The sequence below is a fragment of the Eubalaena glacialis genome, chromosome 11, assembly GCF_028564815.1.
Source record: "Eubalaena glacialis isolate mEubGla1 chromosome 11, mEubGla1.1.hap2.+ XY, whole genome shotgun sequence".
NCBI lineage: Eukaryota > Metazoa > Chordata > Mammalia > Artiodactyla > Balaenidae > Eubalaena > Eubalaena glacialis.
This window is the reverse complement of record NC_083726.1, coordinates 108,465,765-108,481,928: the sequence shown is the minus strand read 5'-3', so window position 1 is coordinate 108,481,928 and position 16,164 is coordinate 108,465,765. Positions and strand designations below refer to the sequence as shown.

At 35.7% G+C, this 16,164-nt stretch overlaps 1 protein-coding gene across 1 annotated transcript; it reads left to right on the top strand.

Annotated features, from left to right (window-relative positions):
* Window positions 1–4,214: 4,214 nt before the first annotated feature.
* Window positions 4,215–9,312, top strand: KLRD1 (killer cell lectin like receptor D1). The gene is made up of 6 exons (XM_061205534.1): window positions 4,215–4,259; window positions 5,592–5,684; window positions 5,832–5,894; window positions 7,342–7,493; window positions 8,274–8,377; window positions 9,192–9,312. The coding sequence occupies exons 1-6, from the start codon at window positions 4,253–4,255 to the stop codon at window positions 9,310–9,312; spliced, it is 540 nt and encodes a 179-aa protein (XP_061061517.1). The 5' UTR covers window positions 4,215–4,252.
* The last annotated feature ends 6,852 nt before the right edge of the window (window positions 9,313–16,164 follow it).

Below are 16,164 nucleotides of genomic sequence, written 5' to 3'. Positions count from 1 at the left end.
AAGTATAGAGAGGTGTTTTTTACATTTCCAGCCAAGAATGAATCTTGGACTTCTTTTGTCTAACCAAATCAAGGTTCAGAAATACTATTTTCTAATTGACCATTAGGGTTCCATTCTGTTTGATTATGATCGTTGTTGTTGTCGAGAGCTTGTGAGGATTATTGAATGTTGCAAGAAACAGGGGTGTTAAATAGGACAGATGCTATCTCTTTCAAAGGGAGATCATCTCCAGATAATAGTAAGATGAACAGCTAGAATACCACTTAAGAGCAGGAAATGCACAATACCCTCCCACATAGAGGGTGAATCATCTTTATATATTTACCCATTTCCTATAATGATTCAAGACACTGATGAAGAAAAGTGCTGACTTGAGTGGCAGGTGAGTGTCACCCAATGCAGCCTCTCTACTCACAGCACACTCTTTCCTATCAGTAGCCCTCAGTCTTGCCCCCTTACCCTTTTTTTATCTTCCTGCCCACCCCCCCCCCCCCCCATCATTACACCATTAGCTTCTCCTTTCCCTCAGGTCAGGAGAGTTTTTCTTAGTCTTAGGGATGGGGAACACTTTTTTTTCACACACGTCTTTTTTCAAGCATGCATCCTCAAATAGTCCCTGCGCATTAAAGCAAAAGGAGCTGGAATATTTATATATTGAATCCTGAGATTTACTGGTGTGAGGGCAGCAAAACTTTCAGCAGATCTTGGGGGGAAAGAAAGCTCCAAGAACAGAGATGCAGAAATCTGTCTACGTACAATGAGGGTTCCAGGGATATGAGAGGAGCAATGATAACTTCTGCTACAAATTAAGGTGAGTGGCAGGGGATGTTTGATTATACACATATATTAGGATGCATATTTCTCCTTATCTATGTGGACAAAATGTATCAATTTGTCAAGAAGATGACACAAAGAATTGGATAGTTAAATCAGACTCACAGCATCGTCAGAGATTTTACCTAGTAGCAAGCTTTACTAGTAATTTCTATGATACAATCCCTGTGAAGTACAGACCAAGTGGTGAGAAGTACAAGTTTGCCAGTGCAGCCTGCCAGGTCCTTCCTTTCCACCTTAGGATGTACTGTGGTCCAGACTTACAGATTAACATATGAGGGTCCAAATGATGCTTCTGGCTGCACCACAAACACAAAAGGAGATGCTACGGTCATTATACATCTCCATTTCATACTCAGATGGTTATATAGTTTATGACACATTTTTCTAGGAAGCCATGCTCCATAAACCAACAGATCCCAATTCCATCTCTTATTTTGTTTTGTTTTGACCATAAACCATTTTAGGCAATCTAATACATCCTCCTAAAAACAGTCCATGATAAGGATTTTGGCAAGCAAAACCCACTAGTGTTGGCTAGTAGGTTTGTCATTAACACGTGTTTCCAAGGAGATTTTATCAGATCAGAATCCTTTTTATTCTTTTCCCAGGGAGTCCTTCCCCTCCCTTCAAAGGAGAATAATTTGCAACTTGATGCTAGCAATTTTTTTTTCCACTCAGAGAATGCACACATTTTCCAAGTCGTGAGATCAAAGTAAATTTCTCATTTGGGACCATTGGAATATATATTATTACTGTGTTCTGGAACATTTTAGTTATACACTGTTAGGCAAGGAAAAGACCTCACTGTTTATAATTAAACTGACATTCATTTATTTTCCCCAGCTCTTTGTTCAGGTTTGAATGATCTTTTAGTTATTGGAGTCATTACTTGCTTTGAGCAAGGGCAGTAGCAAATTACAGGGAAGAAAAATTGTATTTGCCTGCAATGGACACTAGGGCAGAAGAGATCCTGCAGAGAGACATGCATTTTCTGGAAGGACACCTAACATTTAACAAACAAACATGTAAGTGAAGCTGAACATTTCAGTGGAATTTCCATCTGAGTTCTCTCTGCAACAGACCCCTATAAAGGTTTGAGTGAAAAGTTTATTTGGGATGTGTGGTGGATAAAGGTAGGGAGTGTTGATACAGGAAAGGGAAGGCAGAACACACTATAGGTCATTCTCTTAATCTAGATACTAGAGGAGGAGACTGGAACCCAACACTGTTGAAAGATTCTGGGAAATGGGAAAAAACACAATGTTCTAAATTGCTTCACATTCAGGTCAAAGTTGCTGAACTACACCAAATCCTGAGATTCGTTGCCTGAGGGCCATCTAGGTGAGAATTCCTTAGTACTTCTGGACTGTCATGTGTGAGAGCAGCAAAGCTTTCAGCAGTTCCAGGCGGAAAAAGTCTGCAGACACAGAGTTGCAGATACTGATTGGCCATAGTTTACAAATATTCCGAGGGATATGGGTGGGGAAATGAAAACTTCTGCTCCAAGTGGAGATAAATAGCAGGGAAACTGACACAAAAACAATTCAACTGCCTATGTGCAAAAATGGACCAATCAACCAGGGTCAACAGTTCAGAAAGAATTAAAGGGAGTTTTATATATATATATATATATATATATATACACACACACACACACACACACGTACATATCATGTATCTCTACCTATCTATCTATCTATATCTTGTGTGTGTGTGCATGTGTGTATTCAGTTATCTTATTTGTGACTTGAGCTTAGAGTTGTTGGACTGAACACATCTTTGATGGATTTTGACTTCTGAGTTAGTGAACTAAGATAGAGACAGAGAGCAAAAAATGAGCAAAATTAGGCAGTTTTTGCTAGTTCAGCTTCGTGCAACATTAAAACAGAAAAAAATAGACTTTAGGAAGGCACAGTTTCATTTATATCACCTCTTTCAACTTGGATTTGCGTAAAATCTGGATGAAGAATTTTCATGTTCACATTCTCGAGGAAGGATCTATGTTTTAGCTATTTTGGTGATTCAGTGAAAGCAGCCCCATGCACACAGTGCAAGTTAAAAAGATGGAAAACTTTTAGCTTCATGGAAACCAAGAAATCAAATCACGGTCCTGGTTTTTTGTTTCTCTTCTTCTTTTTGGTTGAAAAGCCTGTCTTTTACAAAAGAGTTCATCTATGGTAATATTATAATGCTTAAAAATAAACAATATAAATAACAAAAAAACTTGGGAGTTATTTTTTGTGCGGGGATGAATGGTAGGTTGTATTTCCTGACTCTTAATCATAGATCAAGGTCTCTGTTCGCGACTCTTAATCTGCCTATCTGTCCTTCTTTTGAAATTCCCACTGTTAAGATTATGCTTCTGAGGACAAAAATGTGTAACTTGAATTATCTCTGTATTATCTGAATAACACTGGAAATGATTATAATAATTAACATATTAGTAAAAATAAGGAGAGTCAAGATTAAATGAAAATTTGTAAGGCTGTTGTGAACGAGGCACTACGTGTGGGCTTAGGGCAGCTGAGGCAGTCATAGTGCGTGTGTGTGTGTGTGTGTGTGTGTGTGTGTGTATGGGACAGTCATGGGAAGTCCCTCTGATTCTACCTTTTTTATCTTTGCCTTCCATACTTGAGTTAATGAGGCAGGAATCAGAAGCACAGAATGAGAGTTGGAAAATTCCAACCACTCTGTACTGAAGAAAGTAAATGAAAATCGACAAAACATATAGACACAGAGAGATAGGCTTAATGTGAAATATATCACATAGGTGCTCTAGAGAAAGACAACGAGAGTTTCAAACATAAGTGACCTTTTTCTGGTACTTAGCTTTACTATACCTTACTTTTCTCATTGGTAAAACATGTATATTTATATATCTTTATTATTAAGTCATTTTCAGGGATAAATAAGCTCATATACGCCGAGTGCTTTAAACTCTGTTTGGCATACGGTAAATAATAGACATTTCTCATTACTAAAAGAGGAAAATTATGTGTGGAATTTTATTATACCAAGTAAATTTACCTTTGGTTTGCTTATATTTTCCATTTTCCAAGTAATTTTTTTAAGATGACTTTGATGTTCAAACATTAAAAAAATTTCCTCTCACCTTCTTTTGTGATAGTCAAAGGGTGTGCATTGCACAAGTTCAGTGAGAATTTCCTGTATTGTGGTTCCGGAAACATTTTAGAAGATAGTGATTTTACTGCTTCTTGTTCATACTACACACCCATGTCTCATCAGCAGATGATGCGAGCACACTTGAATACACAATTTTTCTTTTTTTAAAAATTTCTTCATACACAACTTTCAGGTTCCTTAGCCTCCAGCTCAGCTCCGTGATCTAACCCAGTTCTTCTTGAACAAGCAGCCATCGTGCCTTTCCTGCATCAACACTGGAACAGCATTTCACATGGCAGGTATGTGCAGCCCAAGTCATAAAATGAAAAAATAAAAATAACCAGGAAAAATATCTTGTGGGTATGGCTAATTTGAGGCAACACTTTAAGAAAAAAGTATACATTTTTAGGCTTCCCATGTAGCTGCACTTTCTACTTTAATTTCATTTTTCTGATTCTTCATTCTGTAACTTAGAAATGATTTTGTAAAGATTTTTCCAACAGGTTTAAAGAGCGGATTCTGACAGGGATAGCTCTAAATTCTGATTGGAATCTGAATTTACCAGGAAAAATGTAAACAACATAATTCTAGCACGAAAATAAATAGAGAATGTTAAACATTATCAACAAAATGTTCAAAAGTGTTTTTTTTTTTTAATTTACTATTTGTGTTGTGACATCCCCAAAACCACCCAGATTAACAGTTTGACACATTGGACTGTTGTGAATGACGACACCCTTTGGGAGTGTGCTAATGTTAATGCAGAATCTCCTGATGCTAAATTATTTTAGGGGAAAAGCCTGTGAGCAAGTAATTTTTGGTATGAGAAGATGTAATACATGTAAAAAATGGTTCCTGTAAAAAAGTGGTTTTTTACGTATCATAATTCAATGTACTGTGAAATGAACTCAGGTTCCCAAGTTATTACCGCTACATTGGTTGGGGAACCTCTCATCACACCGTATCTTCTCTTCACGGTACAGCCTCTACAAAGCTATGAGCAGCCTGACATTTCTCGGAGTAGTGAATACACTGAGATTAGCAGAAGGACACACTCGCAAGTAGTATTGATATTATTGTAACAATGATGGAATATGTTAAATGAAAGACTCTGGGTCTAGGCAAACTTTCATTTGATTTCTGACTTGGGTACTTAATAGCTCTGATTCCTTGAGAAAATAACACTATTAATGGATCCCACATTTTCTCAGCTACCTAATGGCAATCAGATTCTCTATCTTGTGATTTTTTTGTCGCTGTTACAAAAATAAGAGTTTGTTATATCAGCCCACAAGACCGAACTTGGTGCCTGTTGATCTCTTTTTACTACAGATCTCTAAGCTTCTTTGTCAAATTAAAAAATAAATGGTAAGTACAGTTTGATAAGATAGAGCTGATAAAGAGGAAAAGGTATGGATAATCTCACTGAAGAATAAAGTACATCATATAAAATTTTTGGTATTGGGTGGAGCTCTGAATGGAATGTCTTCATTTTCCAACATTTCATTGGCAAAATGATTGGGTTATTAAACCAAGGAACTTTTTGGGTTCTCTCACTGGTTTCTGCTTTTAAGAACTTCAGCTCCTGTGTTTGTTCCTTAAATCTTTACCCTATCCCTCTTTCTTTATAGCTTTTCGGACCACTCCATGGAGGCTGATTTCTGGGGTCTTAGGAGTAATGTGCCTTTTGTCGGTGGCTGCTTTGGGAGTTTTGTTGAAAAATTGTAAGTTTTTCTAGTCCAGACTATATAAAAAGATCGAAATTGTGATGAAACTGTCTTACGGTAAAGGTTTCATTTTGCTAATGTGTAATATTTTGTTATTTCATAAACCTGTGTCTGATGAAGTAAATTTCTAATCACTTCTTACAGCATTTACTAAACAAAGTGTTCAGCCAACATTCTCTCCAGGACCCTCCACAGATCTCCAGGAAGGTGGGTTCCATACTTTGGAAAACTTTAGTGCTGGTAGAGAATGAAATATTCTTGTTTTTCTCGCATAGAAGCATGAAGGGATATTATGCTTAGTAATAGAAATTATAGGATAGTCTCATTTTATTGCTAACTTAAGAATTTATTAAATTACATTGAATGTGTGTCATTTATATATTAAGTAATAAGGAAAATATTAGCCTGAAGTGACCTATTTTTCCTATGTGACTGCTCATGTTTAAGTAACAAAAGCAAATTACAGTAAATATTGTAGCTGATCCTAAGTGCCTGCTTGTGTTTCATAACCCATACTTTGATACCTCTTTACCTTTACCTCCACTTCTTCCATAACTCAGAAAGAAGCACAGAGATTTCTGCAGTTCTAAACTCTACTTAACCAGTGAACGTCAGCTCAAAGTCCAAGTTTTTAAACGTATCTTTTCCTAAATGATGTCTCACCATCTTCTGTGTTCATATAGCACTTCATTCATATCTTTTTTCCCTCAGCGCTTTTCCAACTTTATTGAGATATAATTGACGTATGACATCGTGTAAGTTTAAAGTGTACAATGATTCACTTATTACAATATTATTACCACCATAGCAGTAACTGACACCTCCATCATGTCACACAACTATCATGTCTTTTTGTGGTGAGAATGTTTAAGAAGCTCTCTTGTAGCAACTCCCAAGTATATAATACAGTGCTGTTAGCTCTAGTTACAATGGTGCACAGTAGAGCCCCAAAACTTAATCATCTTCTAAATGGAAGCTCGTACCTTTTGACCAACAGCTCCCCATTTCCCCCACATCCCAGCCCCTGGTAGCCACTATTCAACTCTACAATCTCAGCACCATTCATTTGACAAAGATTTGAGTGCTTACCACATAATACGACTTTTATCACTGAGGATGGTAAATGTTGAAGACACTATCACTAGTAAACTGGATGGTCAGACTTCAAGCTAAGTGCTTTATTAACTTCATTTTGAAATAAAATATCCAGAATTATTTTCTGACTCAGGAAATATGCTAAAATGCTTTCTTCCTTTACATATCTCTTTTATCTAGTTCACTTTTAATTACACAGCAGAGATCAACTTTGGGTCACTTCCTCAAAAAAGGTTCTTCTAACCGCCCCCCATCCTATACTCTGCTACACAGTATTTTAACATACTGAATTTCTTGTGTATACTTACACAAATTATCATTAAATATAATTCATAAATGACTGAAATTTGTATAATTCTGTCTCTATCTCTAGAATATAATCTTCATGAGGAAGAAGGGTCATGTCTGAGTCATTCAGATTAATATCCCCTGAACTGTGGTGTATGCAGTAAATTCTCAAAGAATAGTTGTAGAAAAAATTAAATAACAAATGAGTAAATAGCACGGAAAAAAACTGAATCTCCAATGTCATCAAGTCATGTTTTGTTTTTTCTCTTAGGATCTGGCTGCTGTTCTTGCCAAGAAAAGTGGCTTGGCTACCAATGCAACTGCTACTTCATTTCTAATGAATTAAAAACATGGAAAGACAGTAGAAATTTTTGTGTTTCTCATAATTCCAGTCTACTTCAGATACAAAAGAGAAATGAACTGGCATGTATTTAATCCTGACTTTTCTACATTTTTTTTGACCTAGGAAAATATTATCTAAGTAAGCTGAATACTTTGATTCAAGTCTTTAATCAGATAGTAAATAGGCAGTTATATTTGAACTAATTTCCTATACTTTGAAACAGTCATAAAATCTACACAAAATTTCTCAAAGATTTACATTATAGGAATGTGACAGATAAAGTACAAGAAACTTTTTAGAGAGAATTCAAAGAATAAATAATAGATCATTATTTTTATTCAAAGAACTTTGAATTTTTAGTTCATTAATTGAATTTATAATTTATTTTGTAATTATATAGCTTTTGTTATCACTCTTGGATATAACGTGGAATGAATATGAAGACTATTATAAAACAATTACCCAACTCTTAAGAAAAAGTGAAAATTTTCTCTAGCTCCATGCAGAACCTGTGCTAAGATTTATCCCTCAAGATACTGTTGATTTGGGATCAAATTTGATTGCTGATCCCCAGTGAAGGAAGTGTTCCATGAAAGCTCTAATTCCCTTTATGACGTTTTTCATTCTTTCAAGAAGTGAGATTTTGTGGTATGTTTTCCTCCATAAATGAATGGGCTTGATGAATGAGAAATATGAGGCATGTGACTTGACTATACCTCCTAAATTAAAAGTTAAAACTGATTTTAGTTTGTATAATTGAAAAACTGAATCTGAATACTGGACACTGACTTTCTTAAAAGTGCATGATCCCTAGAATAGATTCAAAATAGGTTAATATGTTGGTCTTTGTTTCCAAACAGCATTTTATGAACTCCAGTTCCTATTATTACTGGATTGGGCTCTCTTACAGTGAAGAACATCATGCCTGGTTGTGGGAGGATAATTCTACTCTCTCCCAAGATCTGTAAGTTTCTGGCACTCAAAACCTTTTTCTTTTCTTTTTGAGTTTATCCTTAGATCTGATCAGAGAACGTAACATCCAGGAACACTGTAGGTAAGATATCTTGTTTAGGACATGAGAATACAGAAAAGAGAATCGATACAACAGAATAACAATTTTAGTCCCAACCACAACACCCAAGTGTATGCTCAAGTGACATGAAGTTAGTGTACTTGTGACTCTAAAAGAGCTTTTGATATATGCTTTTATTTCCTGCCTTGGTACAAGCACTTGGATATGTATGTACATGTACAGATTCTCACATACACAAAAGGCGTCCAGAGAAAAGAGTATATCCACTATTTTCCTTATTCTGGTGGAGCCCAATATTCTCAGCATCATCCCATATTTCAAACATTCTGGGCTTATTTTCTGTGTATTTGTAATCTTCAAATCTCATTTTCATTCATAAACGTGGGATTTACAGTATCATACAATGACAGGTTTTATGCTCTGATTTTTTTCCTAGACCAGATAGGCAGATGCATCTTAGAAGTAAAGTATATAACATATCAAAACCATTAAAAACAACAGCAAAAACAAAAAAATCCTCAACTTCATTGTTATTGATTATTGATGCAATAGCTGAGTTTTTGTAACACTGTACTCTGAAATTGTGAAAACTGACTTGAATGAAAAAAAGATAATGACTCAATGTGGTAATATCTCATTAAAATGCTTTTAAAATTTCTATAGTTCTATCATTTAACAAAAACATCATCCTTGAACATTCTCATTTCCTTTTCCCAATATATTAAAAAATTCTTCTTCATTACAGATTTCTATCCCTTCACCCTCTAAATCCAAAGAACTGCATAATATATGGCCCAAGCGGAAGTGTTTTCGATATGGACTGTGGAAGTAAATATCGTTATATCTGTAAGCAACAGCTTATTTAGATGTTTCTTGGGGCAGAAGGGGTGTGCAATGAAGATTCAGTATACTTAGAATGGTAACATATATTACTAACTACCTACTTCTGGGATCTGTAAAATGTTTCAAATTGTGTCTTATCAATCATATAATTTTCATATATTTGAAAACGTGTTTAAATTTTTTATCAAGATATAATTGACATATAACATTACGTTAGTTTCAAGTATACAACATAACAATAACTAGACACTAAGTCTAATTAACATCCATCATCATATATAGTTATAATTTTTAAGTTTTGCCATGTGTCTTAAAATTGATGAAATGTGTGCCTACACCTAAAATTATAGTCAAAACAATTTAATAGTGAATTTAAGTTTATGCATATATTCTTGGAAATTCTCTCTGCAGAAATTTAAATAAAACTTAATTCATGCCAAATAATATATATCACATCATATCAGTCCTTTGTATGGTGTACTAAATTGAGAAGTCCCATCCTCATCTCTCTTTTTCTGGAAGTAAAAATAATTTTAGTGTTCTTTTTTAATTCTTTCTGGATATCTATACATCTATATGTTCTAATTTAGAGCTGAAAGTGCCATATAATAGTTTCTTCACATGTATCACCTGGCCTCAGAGGAGAACACATTTGTGTGTCTTCTGTTGATGCTACAGAGTTCTGCAGAACAGTTGGAAGTCTTTGGCCAAATATATGGTCTCACGTGATTGCTTTCATATTTTGCAAGAGGAAAGGGCATCTAAGCCCTGATCGCATAAATTTATAATACTTATTTCTTTACTCCACATATCTTTCTTGCCTTATGCTTATCCATCAGTAAAAATCCATTCTTACATGTACATTGAAGATTTTAATCTCTAGCCAGTCCCCTAAGCCTTTTCCTAAAAGTATGTACCAAAAACTAAATACTGTAAGATGTTACGGAAAAACCCGAACAAACTTTTGGGCCAACCCAATAATTACCCTTTTTTTTGGGTGGAGGAGGGGCTAGCTCATTTTATAGAAGGATTTCTAAATAGGTAAAAGAAGGGGTGGGAACACAATGAGTTCTGATGCCCATCTGACCTGGAAGAGATTTTCCCAACCTCACAGATATCAAAAGCCAATTCCCTTTTTTTTTTTTTTTTTTTTAAAGTATTTGTTTATTTATTTATTTATGGCTGTGTTGGGTCTTCGTTTCTGTGCGAGGTCTCTCTCTAGTTGCGGCAAGCGGGGGCCACTCTTCATCGCCGTGCGCGGGCCTCTCGCTATCGCGGCCTCTCTTGTTGCGGAGCACAGGCTCCAGACGCGCAGGCTCAGTAGTTGTGGCTCACGGGCCCAGCCGCTCCGCGGCACGTGGGATCTTCCCAGACCAGGGCTCGAACCCGTGTCCCCTGCATTGGCAGGCAGACTCTCAACCACTGCGCCACCAGGGAAGCCCCAATTCCCTTTTTTTAATTGTTGCATCTACATCTTAAAAATTGTGTATTGACATCTATATTTGCTCTCTAGTTTTATATTTTAATTAAATAATAATAATTAAGAACCCAAAGTTGATTTTTAAAATACAAAGAGTCAGGAAGAAGAAAGAACCTCTTATGTTTTACTTCTCAAAATATAAATATAATAGTACTACAACTTGAACTCTTCACATTCTTGTATGCAGGTTGACTTAGGAAAAATGCACTTAAGTTGTACTACGCAAAATTCAGGATAGACTATAACATCTTTCAAATGTTTAACTTGGACTAAGCAAACATGCATTGCACTTTCTAGATATTTGAAATGTTTTGCCTTTGCTGTCCATGTGATTTTCATAACAATATAGTTTAATTGAATTTAAAAAGAACATTATAGGCAAGCTTATAATGAAAATAAATAGTTTTCTGTTCCAACTGTCCCATCAATCTGTCCTCTTCCCACAAAAAAATTTCCTCTGAGTTTTTTGTGTGTTTCTTTGTTTTTTCCTACCTAGAGTGGTTTTCTCTGTAATGAACCAAGGATAGTCTATTTTCATAATTTTTGTCCAGGATGAATCTCCGCTGTGTTTATTTAGCCGCATTAACGTATAGGTTCAAATTGTTACTTTCATATCATCACACTATGAAGTGTCCAGAGTTCAATCAGCCTTTTTTTTTTTTTTTTCTGAGAACTCATGAACATTTATTACAATGTTGCAAGAACAATGAGGGAACGGAAGGTGTTAAATATGACGGATGATGTCTAATTTCAGAGAGTAATCTATGTCAAAATTGTCTCCACTGAGGGAAGAAAATTCCTGTTGCCACCCAATTATAGCTCAGATGTTTTTTCAGGCTCCCTTATCATTTCAGGGCATTATGATGGAAAGTGCTGATTTGAATGAAGAGTACTGGTCACCCATGGCAGTGTCCTTCTCACATCTGGCCCCATCATATTAATCACACTCAATCCAGGACCATCTGACCCATTTCATTTTTATTATTTTTTCTCCCACTCTTACCTGCATTCTGCTTTCCTTCATCCTGAAAATATCTTTGTAGTCCTTGGGATGGGAACAACTTTTTTTTTTTTTTTTAATTTATTTATTTATTTATATTTATTCTTGGCTGTGTTGGGTCTTCGTCTCTGTGCGAGGGCTTTCTCCAGTTGCGGCGAGCGGGGGCCGCTCTTCATCGCCGTGCGCGGGCCTCTCACTGTCGCGGCCTCTCTTGTTGCGGAGCACAGGCTCCAGACGCGCAGCCTCAGCAGTTGTGGCTCACGGGCTTAGTCGCTCCACGGCATGTGGGATCTTCCCAGACCAGGGCTCGAACCCGTGTCCCCTGAATTGGCAGGCAGATTCTCAACCACTGCGCCACCAGGGAAGCCCGGGAACAACTTTTTTAATAGAAAGGTTTTGCACAAAATATTTTTTCCCTCTGACATGACATTTCTGATATATTCTCTGGGGAGAGACACTTATTTTTCTTTTGCTCTCTGTTTTTTGCTATGAAATGGGCTAATGTACATGGAAGGATCTAGTTGAATGACTATCTCAATGTTGGATATAGAAGAAAAGGAAGAGGGTAAGGAAATTTGTAAAAAACACACAATATAACAAAATAATATTGCCCAAAGTCAGTTTATTCTTTCTTAATTTCATCCTGTTGCTTTGAATGTGTTATCCATTACCCTGAATGTATGTAATATGGGTTATGTATTGGTGCATAACAAATTACACTAAATTTAGAAACTTAAAACTACACGTTTATTATCTCATACTATCTATGGATCAGGAACTAAGCATGGCTTAATTGTGTTCTTTGTTCAGGGCCTCACAAGGCTGGAACCAAGGTCTTGGCCAGGCAGTATTCTATCTGAAACAGAGTCCTCTTCCAAGCTCATTCAGCCTTTTGCCAGAATTTCGTTCCTTGTGGTTGTAGGACTGAGACCCACAGCTCCCCTCTCCTCCCCATAGGCAGTCGCTAAAAGTGCTAGAGGCTTAGACAAAGCTGAATTTGAATTCTTAGTTCAATTTTGACTATATTTGAAGCTTTGAGCAAATAATTTTATTACCAGAGCCTCAATTTTTCATCTACACATTGGGAATATCTACCTCGTGAATTTGCTGAGAAGTAAAAAATGTACTTGAAAAGCAAGCATATAAAACAGAAATGAGAACATAGCAGATGCTCAGTTAATAACTGAGGTAGCTTGCTGCTTTCTTACTCCAGATTTCTAAATTATTGGTAATTTTATTATCTTACCCTTTACCTTATCCTTTATAATATGGTGTAAAGGATCATGTCCAACTTATTTAGTCATATCCCCTGAGCACTTCACACTCCTCTGAGGGAGGTAGATAAGAAAATGTAAGAATAGTCTCACTGAAGCATAAAGTACTCCACTTAAAAATTATGGAGTTAGGGGTCTGAACAGAACATCTTCCTTTTCCAGTGTTTCATTGTTCAAATGGCTATGTATCAAATAAACGACTTAAAGACTAAAAGACACATCCATATATTTATCATGCAGATCCCGAGCCTTTTGAATTCTCCCCCAGTGGTTTCCATTTTTAAGACCTCCATCCCTTGACTGATTCTTTCTTCTCTTTCTTCCTCTGCATCTTCTCAGACTGTTCCATTAAGGTTTATTCCTGAGACTCTAGGAGTGCTGCACCTTGTATTGAATTACGGCATGACTCATTTAAAAGTGGTTAATTTTCTTCTAGAGAAGCTTTTTGAGACTCAAACCTTTTCAGAAGCATTTTTACCATAAAGGTTTTATTTCACCAATATATAACATTCTTAAAATTTCATGTATTTCTTGAAACTTGAACCTAATCACGTAAATATCTAATGCTTTCTTACAGCGTTTTCTAAACACATTTTCCAGGCAATATCCTCTCCAGGAACCACCATCACCATGTAGGTTTCAATATTTGTAAATATTTGTAAACCAACCCCAGTGGTTGGTTTAAATCTGAAAATAGAGGTTTTCCTCTACTCCACCACTCAGGAGCATGAGGGAATATAACAGTAATAAACCTTCTCTTTCTTCATTGTAGGAGGGTCCAATTTTAACGTTCTCTAATGTAAGGATGATAGTAAATGTTTAACATCTGTATGTTAATGAATAATGGAAATATGAGCTTGATATGCAAGCTTGTTTCCTTTCTGCGTGCGTATGATTATGTAACAGATTACAAACAAAATACCACAAATGTTACAGCGAATTCTGATTACCTGCCTGTGATTGCTCATAGCTTTTGCTGCTTTCCTAACTCTTTTCCTTTGCTCCTGCTATTAACTACATGACTCAGGAAAAAGTACAAATATTTGGGCATTTCCAAGTCCTTCTTATCCAGCTCAAAATCCAATTGCTACATGAATTCTTTCTTTCCCTGAATGCTTCCTGCAATTGTTCCTCACTCTTTTGTGATCATGTAACACTTCTTTCATGACTTGCTTCAGCAAATTCAGCAAATTTCATGTGGCAACACTTGAGTTCTTACCATATACTGTGACTTGTGGGTACTAAGGAGAGAAAAGTAAATAAGACACCACCACTAGCATATCATGTTACCAGATTTTCAGCTAATTTTTTTTTTAATCTATCAAACTCTGGAGGAAAATAAAAACACTTTCTGAACATCCATCAAAATTCCACCACTAAACTACCCAATTAAGGGTGCACAAATATATTTCTTTTCTTAGTTTATTTACCAATAAAAAAAATTCATCAATACACAAGGTTCTTTTCCAGCTCAGGAAATGTGAAAATGCTGTTTCCTTTGCCTGTTAAGATTTTCTCCTTTACTTCCCCTTCTGTTTAACTCCTATTCACCCTTAAGAGCTCAGCTTGTAGGTCACTTCCTAAAAGGCGTTCTCCTAAGCACTCCCATCTCATTCTCTGCTACATGTTTTTGTTTTTTTAGCAAACTAGGATTCTTGTAATGTTTTCCACAAGAATAACTTATTATTATTAATTATAAGTTATCAATTATAACTTATTATAATCGATAAGTTATTAATTATAGTAACTTATTGTAATTAATAAGAATAACTTATAGTAATTAATAAATTATTGGTAATTTTATTATCTTACCCTTTACCTTATCCTTTATATTATGGTGTAAAAGATCGTGTTATTTAGTCATATCCCCTTAGCACTTCACACCGCAGTGCATATAGTAGTTTCTCAATTAATGTTTGTTGATAGACATGAACAAATAACAAGTGGTTTTTGATTGAGTAAATACCAGTGAAAAATGTTGAAAATAACAATATTATTATTATGTTTTATTTTCCACTCTTAGACTCTGGCTTCTGTGCTTGTCCAGAAAGTGGATTGAGTACAGATGCAACCGTTAGTACAATATTTTGCTAATGAAGAAAAAAGTTTAACAGAGAGCTGGGTTCTCTGTGCTACTTAGAATTTCATTATACTTCAACCAGAAGGCAAGGATGACAAGTATGTACTTAATCCTGATTTTACACATTTTCCTTTGGTAGGCAGCTTATCTAGGAAAACAAACTAGTCAAGTAAGTTGAATACTTTGACCTGGTTTCTAATTCAGATACTAAATGAATAGCTATCTTAGAAAAAAATTTGTCTCTTGAGTCCCTGTACCTTGAAATACTCATTACAAAACTGGCATAAAACACCTCAAAGATTTATAAAATAGGGATAAAATTAAAGATATCATATAGAGTGTATATAGCATTTTAGGGAGAATCCAAGAAGCAATGATAAATCAACACTTATATACACCTAAAAATATAGAAATAGAATGCTGTGATGCCATGAAAGTAAGATAATCTCAGTATCATTAAAACATATGTATTTTATGTCTAAGGGACTTCATAATGTACATACCAAGCACTATTGTTTCAAAATAAAAATGTGAAAGCAAATATTGTTATATATGTAAATAATAATGTATAATAATTTAATTTTTAAAATAGTCCAGTAAGTGCAGGAAGAAGAATAATTGCTTTTTTTCAATCAATTATCTATTTCTGGAGTAGGTAAAATGGATCAATTTGTATCTTAGGCTAAGATGTATTACAATTTGAATATCTTTGACGGAATTCATTTTATTTTATTTTATTTTTAATTAATTAATTTAATTTATTTATTTTTGGCTGTGTTGGGTTTTCGTTGCTGCTCGCAGGCTTTCTCTAGTTGCGGCGAGTGGGGGCTACTCTTCGTTGTGTGAGCAGGCTTCTCATTGCCGTGGCTTCTCTTGTGGTGGCGCACGGGCTTAGCTGCTCCGCAGCATGTGGGATCTTCCCGAACCAGGGCTCGAACCTGTGTCCCTGCATTGGCAGGCAGATTCTTAACCATTGCGCCACCAGGGAAGCCCTCATTTTAATATTGAGGAGATTTCTGTGCCACTTGAAATTATAAAGTA

What these genes read in the sequence shown, in the direction of transcription:
- KLRD1 (XM_061205534.1), top strand. An exon ending in GGGAGTTTTGTTGAAAAATT is followed by an intron (nt 5,685 to 5,831) that starts GTAAGTTTTTCT and finishes CACTTCTTACAG; the next exon opens with CATTTACTAAACAAAGTGTT. An exon ending in TCTACTCTCTCCCAAGATCT is followed by an intron (nt 8,378 to 9,191) that starts GTAAGTTTCTGG and finishes TCTTCATTACAG; the next exon opens with ATTTCTATCCCTTCACCCTC.